This window comes from Nicotiana tabacum, chromosome 17, assembly GCF_000715075.1.
Source record: "Nicotiana tabacum cultivar K326 chromosome 17, ASM71507v2, whole genome shotgun sequence".
In the NCBI taxonomy this organism is placed as follows: Eukaryota; Viridiplantae; Streptophyta; class Magnoliopsida; order Solanales; family Solanaceae; genus Nicotiana; species Nicotiana tabacum.
This window is the reverse complement of record NC_134096.1, coordinates 58783861-58797824: the sequence shown is the minus strand read 5'-3', so window position 1 is coordinate 58797824 and position 13964 is coordinate 58783861. Positions and strand designations below refer to the sequence as shown.

General features: G+C 42.1%; 1 protein-coding gene across 1 annotated transcript; it reads left to right on the top strand.

The window, feature by feature from the left end:
* The first annotated feature begins 11226 nt into the window (after positions 1-11226).
* Positions 11227-12807, top strand: LOC142171869 (uncharacterized). Its single transcript, XM_075235576.1, has 2 exons — positions 11227-11440; positions 11684-12807. Exons 1-2 carry the CDS (start codon positions 11227-11229, stop codon positions 12805-12807), a joined length of 1338 nt encoding a protein of 445 aa, XP_075091677.1.
* Positions 12808-13964: the final 1157 nt, after the last annotated feature.

Here is a 13964-nt window from a genome sequence, read left to right as displayed (position 1 = left end):
AATTTTATTTTATAACTCACGCATATATTTTAACAATGTAAATGATATTCTTAATTTTTTTTATTTGGCATAAGATGCACGTATGATGTACGTTTCACAAATACAAAAGACAGTTTTATTAAATATACTTGACAAAAGATAACATGTTTTGCAAATAAGGCTGAAAGTTTTAAATGTTTTTCATTCCTTTTAATTTCTAAAATCAATAGTACTCGCTAGTAATATTAAAATATGGATATGGTCAAATGACCCTATAATTAGTATTTAGGGTTCCCTATTATTTAGTTATTAAATACATATCAAAATAAGATTTTCGAGAAAACGCCGACATAGTACTAACGAAGAGGATATAAATTGCTTTTGTATAATAACAAGTAAAATATGTTCAATAATTTGATTAAAAAGTTACTATGGAATATTGATGACTTAGTATATTATAAGAGATAAAAGAATAAACTCCAAATAGATATATGTATGAATTTTTAAACAACAAACTAGAAATATTATGGAATCACGGATTTGTGTTTGCGTATGCGAATATTTTTATGTGTGTGTCGGTAATTTGTGATAATGCCACATTAAATTGAAGACTGCCCAAGAAGATTCTTAATGAAACAAATGTAGTCTTTTAAAATGGCGTAATTATTTGGACAATTAAAACAGTTAACTGAATATCTCTAAGAAATTTTATATACATCATAGTATTATATTACTTTTATCCACATGCAACTTTCCAAGAAGATTCTACGTAAACCAAAATAGTAATAGTGGTTGTCAATTGCAAAGCAGAGCAAAGAAATATTTTGGACAAAAAAGTATTGATAACAACAATAATAGTAATTATTATAGCTACGATATTAATGAAGTCTAAGTCATACCCATCCAAAAAGTTATCAATCACATTAACAACAAACACAACCATCTCCGAGGCTGAGCCAAAAGAAACCAAGGCCAAACTACGCATCAATGTAAGACCTTAGAAAAAGGAGCACAAAGATCTTGCTCCTGCATTGAGCTTTACCGCAATAACCATGAGCATTCTTCTTATCTCCGGTCAAAGATTAAAGAGTTGCACATTAAATGTGATGTTCTGCTAAGCTTTTCCATCTCATAGCATATGAACTACACCACTACAGTCTAATGCTCTAGTTAGATAACTTGCTTAATATGCGATATTTTTTAATTACTCATAGATTCTATCAAAAATTACTGATAGAGTTTGTCAATTTCTTCACTTGGAAAAATATGTGTTTTAGTAGTGCAAGTCACATAAATAGGCTTACCGTCATTATTTTTGTCACGACCCAAACATCCCTCTGAGACATGTCATGACGGCACCTATTCTCTACGACTAGGTAAGCCTAACAGATTGCGAAAATATCAATAATGGAAGCAAAACTAAACAGCTAACTGCATTAGATACTGAATAACCAATACTAATGTCGCTCGGCATATACAATAAAGAAAACACTAGACGTACACAGTTTCCCAAAATCCGGAACATCGTGAATCACAAATTACAGAAGAAAACCTAGTATCTCTATACATCAGAGTCTAACAAAAGAAATACAGAAGATAATAGACATGGGGAAGAGTAGAAAGGGACTCCGATGTCTGCGGACGCGGCAGGTGTACTTTGAAGTCTCTGTACAACAGCAAGCACTCTCAGCTAGTAGCGGGGCTGATAAGAAGAACCTGAATCTGCACACGAAAACATATGTAGAAGAGTAGCATGAGTACACCACAACGGTACCCAGTAAGTGCCAAGTCTAACCTTGGTCGAGTAGTGACGAGGTCAGGTCAGGCCCACTGGTATATAATAAATAAAGTAGGGGAATATACAGTATAATAAGAGACTAGAATTTAACAAAAGGAAACACAGTAAGGCAACAGTGCAACACAGAGGGGTAAACAGAAGGGGATCTCCTGAGATACCGTCTCGTAATCCCAAAATAAATATATAGGGAGAACTCCTGAGGTACCGCCTCGTAGTCTCAAAAGTAAATATACAAGGAGAACTCCCAAGGTACCGCCTCGTAGTCTCAAAAGTAAATGTACAGGGAGAACTCCCGAGGAACCGCCTCGTAGTCTCAAAAGTAAATGTGAAGGAAGAACTCCTGAGGAACCGCCTCGTAGTCTCAAAAGTAAAAGTGCAGGGAGAACTCCCGAGGAACCGCCTCGTAGTCTCAAAAGTAAACACACAGCTCAAACTGATAAATACAACAGTTAACAGCAAGATTCCTACAGTTATACTGATAAAGAACAAGGAAAAACAGGAAATCAACTAGGCATGCTTCACAGATTTTAAATAAGTAGTTAAAGCACATAGACATGCGATATTAGACTAAACAGATAACTACACATATTGGAATAGCTCAATTAAGAATGAAAACAGACTAATACTCATTTAAATGATATAACTCAAATTAAAGGAAAAACAGGTTGCTACTCAGTAAAATAAATCGGGTTCTACAACAAATAGCATGCTCGTCACCTCACGTACACGCCGCTCACATATCACAACAATACCAAATCCTAGGGGGATTTTCCCCACACAAAGTTAGGCAAGCCACTTACCTTGAACCAAGTTCAATCAATCAGTAACAATACCTTTTCCACGAATATCCGACTTTGAATGACCCAAATCTAGCCAAAATCAATTACATACCATAAACAACTATAAGAAACTAATAAAATTAATGAAATCAAAACTAAAGTAAGAAATTAGAAAATTGCCCCAAAAGCCTCCCCGGGCCCACGTCTCAGAATCGGGTAAAAGTCACAAAATATGAACGCCCATTCACTCACGAGTCCAACCATATAAGAATTACTCGAATCCGACCTCAGATCACCTTTCAAAACTCGCAATTTTAGTTGAAGAACTTCTTTCCATTTTTTTCAATTTTTCAACCCCAAAACCGAAAATAAAGAATTAATTAATGATAGATTAGTGGGATATAACCAAAATGGAGTGTAGAATCATTACCCAATCGATATCTCTGAAAAACCCTCAAAATCTCGTCCAATTCTGAGCTCCCAAACTCAAGTTTTGATAAAAATGACCAAACCCTCATTTTGAAATGATATAAGTCTGCCCAGTGATTCCTTAATCGCGATCGCGGAAATAGTCTCGCGATCATGATTAACAACTTTTCTGCCGCAGGATTTCACCCTACGCGAACGCGCAAAACACCAAGCGAATGCGATGTGCTGGCTCTCAGACTTACGCGATCGCGAACGTCCTCACGCGTTCGCGATGAGCAAAGCGCATGGCCCAGCTTTAGCCCCCTTAACTCTACGCGAATGCGACCTTCACCACGCATTTGCGAAGCACCATTTCACACCACTACGCGTTCGTATCCTTATGCCCGCAAACGCGAAGAACAAAACTTTCTCTACCCAGCTGAGCCTATGCGATCGCGGACCCTCTCTCGCGGTCGCATAGAAGGAAACCATATGCACCAGATCACAGAACTTCAGCCATTTCTCTAAGTCCAAAACGCATTCGATAATGATCTGAAACACACTCGAGGCCCCCACGACCTTAACCAAAGATACAAACATGTCCTAAAATACCATACGAACTTAGTCGAGCCCTCAAATCACATCAAACAATGCTAAAAACATGAATCACCCTCCGATTCAAACTTAATGAACTTGAAACTTCCAATTTCTACAACCGATGTCGAAACCTATCAAACAACGTCCGATTGACCCCAAAGTTTGCACACATGTCATATTCAACCCTACGGACCTATTCCAACTTCTGGAATCGGAATCCGACCTCCATAACAAAAAGTCCACTACCGGTCAAAATCTCTAATAATTCGACTTTCGCCATTTCAAGCTTAAATGACCTTCAGACCTCCAAAACATAATCCGTACATGCCCCTAAGTCCAAATTCACCCAACAGAGCTAAGAGAACTGACGAAACTCCATTCCGGAGTCGTCTTCACACAGTTCCAACTACGGTCAAAATCCTAAGGATTAAGCTTCCGTTTAGGGACTAAGTATCACAAAACACTTTGAAACCAAAAACAAAACCTCCCTGCAAGTCACATAAGCACAAAAAGATACGGGGAAAGCAGTTAATAAGGGATCGGGGCTAATACACTTAAAACGACTAGCCGGGTCATTATATCCTCCCCCTCTTAAAACAACCATTCGTCCTCGGACGAGTATAGAGACATACCTGAATTGGTGAAAAGATAAGGATAACGGTTGTGCATATCCTGCTCGGTCTCCCAAGTCGCCTCATCGACCGGCTGACCCCTCCACTGCACCTTCACGGAAGCAATGTTCTTTGACCTCAGCTTTCAAACCTGCCTGTCCAAAATAGCTATTGGCTCCTCAACATAAGATAGATCTTTGTCCAACTGGACTGAGCTAAAATCCAACACATGAGCTGGATCGCCATGATACTTCCGGAGCATAAAAACATGGAATACTGGATGGACCCTTACAAGACTGGGAGGCAAGGCAAGCTCATAAGTAACCTCCCCAACATGTCGCAATACCTCAAATGGGTCGATAAACCTTGGGCTCAGCTTGTCCTTCTTCCCGAACCTCATAACGCTCTTCATAGGCAAAACCCGGAGCAAGACCCGCTCTCGAACCATGAATGCAACATCGCGAACCTTCCGGTCCACACAACTCTTCTGTATGGACTGGGCAGTGCGAAGTCGATCCTGAATCACCTTCACCTTATCCAGGGCATCCTGAACCAAGGCCGTACCCAATAATCTAGCCTCGCCCGGATCGAACCAACCCACTGGAGATCGACACCGCCTACCATACAAAACCTCATACGGTGCCATCTGAATGCTTGACTGATAACTGTTATTGTAGGAAAACTCTGCAAGTGGAAAGAACTAATCCCAAGCACCCCCAAAATCTAACACACACGCGCGGAGCATATCCTCCAGTATCTGAATAGTACACTCAGACTGTTCGTCCGTCTGAGGGTAAAATGTTGTGCTCAACTCAACCCGAGTACCCAACTCCTGTTGTACAACCCTCCAGAACCATAATGTAAATTGCGTACCCCGGTCAGAGATGATAGATACCAGTATGCCATGAAGCCTGACAATCTTGCGGATATAAATTCGAGCCAGCTGTTCGAAAGAATAGGTAGTCATCACAGGAAGGAAATGAGCTGACTCGGTCAGCCTATCCACAATCACCCAAACGGCATCAAACTTCCGCTGAGTCCGTGAGAGTCCAACAACGAAATCCAAAGTGATCCGCTTCCATTTCCACTCCAGAATCTCTAACTTCTGAAGCAACCCACCTGGTCGTTGATGCTCATACTTCACCTGCTGGCAATTTAGACAGCGAGTCGCATACACCACTATGTCTTTCTTCATCATCCTCCACCAGTAATGTTGCCTCAAGTCCTAATACATCTTCGTGGCACCCGGATGAATAGAGTACCGTGACTGTGAGCCTCCTGAAGAATCAACTCTCGTAAACCATTTACATTGGGCACACATAACCTGCCATGCATCCTCAATGCAACATCACCCCCAATAGTGACCTCCTTAGCATCACCGTGCTGGACCGTGTCCTTAAGGACAAGCATAGGGGGGTCCTCATAGTAACGCTCCATGATATGATCATAAAGAGAAGACCGAGAGACCACACAAGCCAATACTCGACTCGGCTCAGAAATATCCAATCTAACAAACTGGTTGGCTAAGGCCTGAACATGAAACGCTAATGGCCTCTCTACTGCTGGTAGATATGCTAAGCTCCCCAAACTCTCCGCCCGGTGACTCAAAGCATCGGCAACCACATTGGCCTTCCCGGGATGGTACAAAATGGTGATATCATAATCCTTAAGCAACTCCAACCACCTACGCTGATGCAAGTTAAGATCCTTCTATTTGAACATATGTTGCAAACTCCGGTGATCGGTGTAAATCTCACAAGGGACACCGTACAAATAGTGCCGCCAAATCTTCAAGGCATGAACAATAGCTGCTAACTCAAGGTCGTGGACATGATAGTTCTTTTCATGCACCTTCAACCGTCTGGATGCATAGGCAATCACCCTACCATCCTGCATCAACACTGCACCTAGACCAATACGCGATGCATCACAATATACAGTATAAGACCCTGAACCTGTAGGCAATACCAATATTGTGTTGTAGTCAAAGATGTCTTGAGCTTCTGAAAGCACTCCTCACACTCCTCTGTCCACCTGAACGGAGCACCCTTCTGGGTCAGCCTAGTCATAGGTGTTGCAATGGATGAGAATCCATATACAAAATGGCGGTAATACCCCGCCAAACCAAGAAACATTCGGATCTCCGTAGCTGATGACAGTCTAGGCCAACTCTGCACAGTTTCAACCTTCTTCGGATCCACATGGATCCCATCACTCGATACTACATGACCCAAAAATGCCACTGAGTCTAGCCAAAACTCATACTTGAAAATTTCGCATATAACTTCTTTTCTCTCAAGGTCTGAAGCACAGTCCTCAGGTGTTGCTCATGATCCTCCCGAGTCCGGGACTACACCAGAATGTCGTCAATAAACATAATGACGCAAGAGTCAAGATATGGCAGGAACATATTGGGCATCAAGTGCATAAAAGTTGTTGGGGCACTGGTCAGCCCAAATGACATCACAAGGAACTCATAGTGGCCATACCGAGTCTTGAAAGCAGTCTTCAGGATATCTGGCTCCCAAATCTTCAACTGATGATAGCCTGAACGTAAGTCAATCTTAGAAAATACTCTGGCACCCTATAATTGATCAAATAGGTCATCAATGCGAGGCAATGGATACACGTTCTTCACTGTGACTTTGTTCAGCTGGCGATAATCAATGCACATACGCATAGAACCATCATTTTTCTTCACAAACAAGACAGGAACACCCCAAGGTGACACACTTGTCCGAATGAAGCCTTTATCAAGCAATTCCTGTAACTATTCCTTCAATTCCTTCAACTCAGGAGGAGCCATATGATATGAAGGAATAGAGATGGGTTGAGTGCCCGGCAACAAATCAATACCAAAATCAATATCTCTGTCGGACGGCATGCCCGGAAGATCAGCTGGAAACACATCTGGAAAGTCACTCATTATTGTACTGACTCAACTGTAGGGGAATCAATACTAATATCTCTCACATAAGCTAGATATGCGGCACACCCCTTCTCAACCATTCATTGAGCTTTAATAAATGAAATAATTTTGCTGGGAGTATACTCTAAGGTACCCATCCACTCTAATCGTGGTAAACCTGGCATAGCCAACGCCAAGGTCTTGGCGTGACAATCAAGAATAGCATAATGAGGCGACAACCATCCTATGCCAAAGAAAACATCAAAGTCTACCATGTTGAGTAATAATAAATCGACTCTGTCCTCAAAACCACTAAGAGCAATCAAACACGACTGATACACGTGGTCCACAACAAGAGAATCTCTCACAAGAGTAGACACATAAATAGGGGAACTCAAAGAATCTCGAGATACGCCCAAATACGGGGCAAAATAATAGGACACATAGGAATATGTAGAGCCTAGGTCAAATAATACCGACGCATCTCTATGACAGACTGGAACAATACCTATAATGACAGAGTTGGAAGCAACTGCCTCTATACGAACCGGAAGAGCATAATACCTGGCTTGGCCTCCCCCTCTAGGACGACCTCGACCTCCCCGACCTCCACCTCGAGTTGGCTGAGTAGGTGGGGCGGTAGCAGGTGCTAGAATCATAGCCTGAGGACTCGGTGGAGCACGATGTGCCTGAGAAGTCTGTGGAGGTGCACCCCTCCTAATTTTGGGGCAGTCCCTCACCATATTACGAGTTTCGCCACACTCAAAATAAGCTCTCGAAGGGCGTGACTGTTGTGACTGGCTCGGGCTTGATCGACTGGACTGACCGCTAGAAGCACCACGTACAGGAGGTACACTAGACACCGGTGGTGCATAATAGGGCTCCTAGGGGCCTAGAAGGGGCTGGAACACCACTGGCAGCTGGAAGAGCTAAATGAACGAGGCAACTCCCATAACCCCTACCATGTCGAACTAAGTTGGGGCACGAGTACCACTGTAAGTGCCAGACTCTCGAGACCTCTTGGCCTCCCTCTCCTCTCTATCCCGGGCAAGCATGTCCTCCAATCTCCTGGCAATACTCATAACCTGGTGATAAGAAATATCCATCTCTAACTCCCTGGACATACTAATCCGGATACTGGGGTGGAGTCCCTCAATAAACTGTTGAACCCTCTCTCGAACTGTGGCAACCAAGGCCGGTGCATGTCGGGCCAAATCACTGAAGCGGACTACATACTCTAACACAGTCATAGCACCCTGGCACATCTGCTCAAACTCCATGCGCCATGAGTCCCTGAGGCTTTGAGGGACATACTCTCTTAAAAACATGTCCTAAAACTGAGTCCATGTAAGTGAAGCTGCCTCATCCGAACTACTCAACTCATAAGCACGCACCACTGATAGGCTGCTCCTCTAAGCTGGAAGGTGGTAAAAGAAACCCTGCTCGTCTCCACTACGCCCATAGTACGGAGAATATGATGACACTCCTCCAGAAAACTCTGAGCATCATCTGTAGCCAATCCGCTGAAGGTAGGTGGGTGGTACTTCTTGTACCTCTCAAGTCTGAGCTGCTCAACCTCAGAAGCGGTTATCCTAGCCTCATGCTAAACCGGAGCTACCGACTGTATAGATATAATCTCTGGAACCTGGTCGGCCTGGACTTGCTGCTCTGGAGTATCGGCGACGGGAGTCTGTGCTCCTCCCCCGGCCTGAGATGTGGCAGGAGCAAGTGAAATCAATCCAGCCTGAGCTAAGGTGCTGAACATGCTCAGAAACTAGGCTAGAGTCTCCTGGAGGGCTGGTGTAGCAACAGGTACCTCAGGTGCCTGCCCTCCAGCTAGAGCTACTGGGGTCACCTCTGTAGCAGCTCGTGCGGGTGCTCTGGCTACACCGCATGGACATCCTTGATGTTTGGATTAAATTATATATATTTATATGTATATCGCCTCATGTTTTACTTTTGTTTCGTGGATTTAGGATGTAAAATGGGTTGATTTATATTAATTTGAGGTGTTTTTATGTGTAGGGATGATCCGGGAGCAATTGGGGGCAAAAAGAGCGAGATTAGAGCCAAAATGGATGAAAAAACAAAAAAAGGGAATTTCCATTGCCACAGACAGCGCCTGGCACTACATGTAGTGCCAGAGGCAGTATACTCCAATTTGCCAGCGCCAGGGACAGCACCTAGCGCTGGGCTGGGCGCTGGTGGCGTGAATCCTGTCCAATTTTGCCTGGGACAAGGTTATTTTGGCCCTAGATCCCAACACGTATAAAAGTAAGAGTAAGCTTATTTTTAGAGGGGGATACCACTTTGAAGGGAGAATACACACGAGAAACATCCGGGAGCGAAGATATCTCAATTTTCTTCATCGTTTCTTAGTATTTTCAATTATCCAACAATTATGAAATTATTTGCTATTATCATGAGTGGCTAAAAACTCATAGTTCTGGGGTTGTGATTTATCCACGAATATTGTTGTTTAGCGTTGACTTAACCTTGATTATAATTCACTAATATATGGTTATTGCTTTAATTTTGTGATTAATTACTTAATTGTCTGGCCAGCAGTTAGGTTCTATTTACTATCTATGCTATGATGGGGAAAGCCATGTTTAGATTAGAGAAGAATTGAAGAGAGCATGATCTTAATTATTAGGGGGACAGATTTGTGGTTAGGATAGGAATATACCTAGTCATCGTGCTTAATTAAATATCGTAATCTTAATGCGTTCTTGATAGATTGATTCTATAGGAATATAGGCGTTAATCTATCTTGAATAGGCGAGTAGTACTTCGGGAGATGGTTGTGAGAGCAATTATCGATTATTTAGCAACCATGAGTGAATTGTATGAAAGGGAGAGTTAACTAGAACACAATAGGATTGGTGAATCGATCACAACCCTGGAATATTTGTCTCTACTGAATACACAACAACTATTTTACTGCTTGATAATTTAGTTATTGTATAGAAGTATAGTTTAATATAATCACATTCTTGAACTCGAATTTGGCTTGACTGAATAACAATCTTGGTGAATCTAGTGGGTAATTGATACAAGTCTCTGTGGGTTCGACACTCGACTTATCATTTTATTACTTGTATGACCACGTATACTTGCATGTGCATTTGGGAGCAATAAGTTTTTAGTGTCGTTGCCGGGGACTTGAATATTGACTACTTTCTAGTTTTTGCTTTCTTTGTTTATTTCGTTAAGTCTAACGTTACTTGATTGTTGCTCTGATCTCAGGAACGTTGATTGAATGTGCAGGGTCAGAATCCATGACCTACTTAAAGGATTTGACACCGAACCTGAGAGAACATTTCATAGGAGGTTGAGGGAAGCAAGGGACACGAATAATATTCAGGCACTTGTTCAATTTCCTGTGAACATGGCAGAGGAACATATGGTTGTTCAGGAGGTGTCAATGCACAGCATTGCTAATGTCACCTCCAATATAGTGAAGCCCATGATCACTGGGAACTTTGAGCTGAAACAGAGCATGATCCAGCTACTTCATGCGAATGGACAGTTTATGGGTCTTCCACATGAGGATCCACAACAGCATATCCTTAACTTCTTGGAGATTAGTGATACTTATATCACTAACGGGGTCACTCCAGACTATGTGAGGCTCATACTTTTTCCATTCTCTCTGTTGGGCGAAGCAAAGCGATGGCTGAAGGCAGAACCAGCTAATTCTATTACATCATGGAATGATTTGGCAAGAAAATTTCTGGCAAGGTTCTTCCCTTCAGGCAAAACTGCAAAGATCAGAAGTGAGATAGTTTCCTTCAAATAGAAATCGGGAGAGTATTTATACTCAGCTTGGGAGAGGTTCAAGGAGCTACTCAAAGACTATCCTCATCACAATCAGACAAACGAAGTGTTAGCTCACACTTTCATAGAAGGGCTACATCCTGAAACACAAATTATGGTAGATGTTGCAGCTGGAGGTCAAGTGTTGGAGAAAAGCTTTGACGAGATATATGCATTATTGAACAAATTTTCCAAAAGCAATCTGGATTGGCAAGGAGAAATGGGCAGACACACGGTGTAAAAATCTGCAGGGGTTCTCGAGTTAGATGTCGTCTCGCATTATCAGCCCAGATTTCTACACTGACTAACCAAGTCAATCAGATGACCATGGTTATTAACAAGCAACAAGCTCAACCAGTGCAACAGGTTCAAGTGTTTTGTGAAGTATGTGGAGAGGGTCACATGAGCGACTTATGCCCATTTAATCCAGAGTCTGTCTGCTTTGTGGGTAATGCAAATAGGGGTCAGACAAACCAATATGGGAACACGTACAATCCCAACTGGAGGAACCACCCAAACTTCTCTTGGGGTGAAAATCAAGGTGCTCAAAATCAATACAAACCACAAGCACCTCAACAATAATATAGATCACCTCAGATTGAACAACATGCAATCTCAACAAGTCACATTGAGAAAATGATGAAGAAATTGATGGCTGACCAGCAAGCCCACACCGTAGAGATAATAAAGAAAGTGATGGTTGACCAGCAGGCCCAAGCCACAACAATGAGAAATTTGGAGCGCTAAGTGGGATAACTTGCTAGTGCCCAAAATACTAGACCAGTTGGAGCTCTTCCAAGTGACACTGAAGCTAATCCTGAGGCATCCATTAATGTCGTGTCATTGAGGAATGGGAGACAATTAGAAGAATTCCAGTCAAAAAGGAGAAAACATGTGACTTTTAATGAAAGGCCAGCCACTATAGAGTCAGAATCAGAAAAATCAAAGGAATCTGAGAAGCCAGCTGAAGAGGCAGTGGTTAAGCAACCTCCACTGTTGGTTGCGAGGCCACCACCTTTGTTCCCTCAAAGATTGCATAAGGTGAAGGATAATGCTGCGTATAAAAAGTTTCTTGATATTTTGAAGCAGGTGCAAATTAATATTCCTTTGGTAGACATCTTGCAAGAAGTGCCCAAATATGAAAAATACATCAAGGACATAGTGGAAAATAAAAGGAGGTTGACCGAGTTCGAGACTGTGTCACTCACTGAGGAATGTATCTCAAGAATTCAAAGCAAGCTACCTCAGAAATTGAAGGATTCGGGTAGTTTCACTATCCAAATCTCGATTAGTAAGCGTACAGTCGGGCGAGCCTTATGTGATCTTAGAGCGAGCATTAATTTGATGTCGCTATCTATGTTCAGACAGTTGGGGTTGGGTGAGCCACGCCAAACAACAGTAATCTTACAGTTGGTTGATCGCTCCCTTACTCATCCTGAAGGAGTGATTGAAGATGTGTTAGTTCAAGTGGGTTCATTCATATTCCCTGTTGATTTTATTATCTTGAACTACGAGCTTGATCAAGAAGTTTTATTTATTTTAGGGCATCCATTTTTAGCCACGGGCCGATCTATTATTGATGTTTGTGAAGGAAAGATGATGATGAGAGTAGGCGATCGAGTGGAGGTATTCAATGTATATAAATCACTCAGACTGACAGCCCACTATGAAGAGTTATCCATGATTTATGTGGTGGAAAGTGATGCTACATCATTAGTGCCTTATATGAGCCCTATAGATCCTCTTGAACGAGCTTTGATTGGTGATAAAGAAGACAATGAAGATGAAATGATGGGAGAAATTGAGCAAGTACTTGATATGTCCTGCAGTTATGTCCATGGGTTTGGAAAATTTGAGGAGTTGGACAGGCCTGTCACTCTGCCCCCTCCTAAGCCATCTATTGAATAAGCTCCGAAGCTAAAACTTAAGCCCCTACCAGCGCATATGCGCTATGCTTATTTGGGGAACTTTGAGACATTTTCCGTGATTATCTCATCCAGATTGACTAACACACAAGAAGAAAAATTGCTCAGAGTCCTTCGCGAGCATAAAAAGGCTATTGGGTGGACAATTGCTTACATCAAAGGAATCAGTCCATCATTTTGCATGCATAAAATCTTCTTGGAAGATGGACATTGCCCTAGTGTTGAGCAGCAAAGGAGGTTAAATCCCATTATGAAAGAGGTCGTGAAGAAGGAAGTAATCAAGTTGCTCGATACAGGTATCATATTTCCTATTTCTGACAGCAACTTGGTAAGCCTAGTTCAATGTGTGCCCAAAAAGGGGGGATAACTGTAATTGAGAATGAGAAAAATGAGCTAATTCCTACTCGCACTGTGACGGGGTGGAGGAGTCTGCATTGATTATAGAAGGCTCAACAAAGCAACCCGCAAGGACCACTTTCCACTTCCATTCATTGACCAAATGTTGGACAGATTAGCGGGGCATGAATATTATTTCTTCCTTGATGGTTATTCGGGATACAATCATATTGTAATATGCCTACAGGATCAGGAGAAGACCACTTTTACTTGTCCTTATGGCACTTTCGCCTTCAAGTGAATGTCGTTTGGCCTTTGTAATGCACCAGCTACTTTCCAGAGATGCATGATGGCTATTTTCACCGATATGGTGGAAAGATTTGTAGAAGTTTTTATGGATGATTTTTTAGTCTTTGGGTCTTCTTATGATGATTGTTTGAAGAATTTGAGCAAGGTGTTAGCCCGTTGTGAAGAAACAAATCTGGTATTGAATTGGGAGAAGTGTCACTTTATGGTGCGGGAAGGCATCATTTTGGGTCACAGAGTGTCTAGGAGCGGCATTGAAGTTGATAAGGCAAAGATGGAGGCGGTTGAAAAATTACCTACACCTATTTCTGTGAAAGGTGTCCGGAGTTTCTTGGGACACGCAGGATTCTATCGGCGCTTTATTAAAGATTTTTCTAAAATTGCTACTCCTTTGTGTAGGTTGCTTGAAAAAGATGTAACTTTCAATTTTGATGATGCCTGCCTTAAAGCATTTGAAAAACTCAAAAAGAAGTTGGTGGTTGCTCCCATTATTGTGGC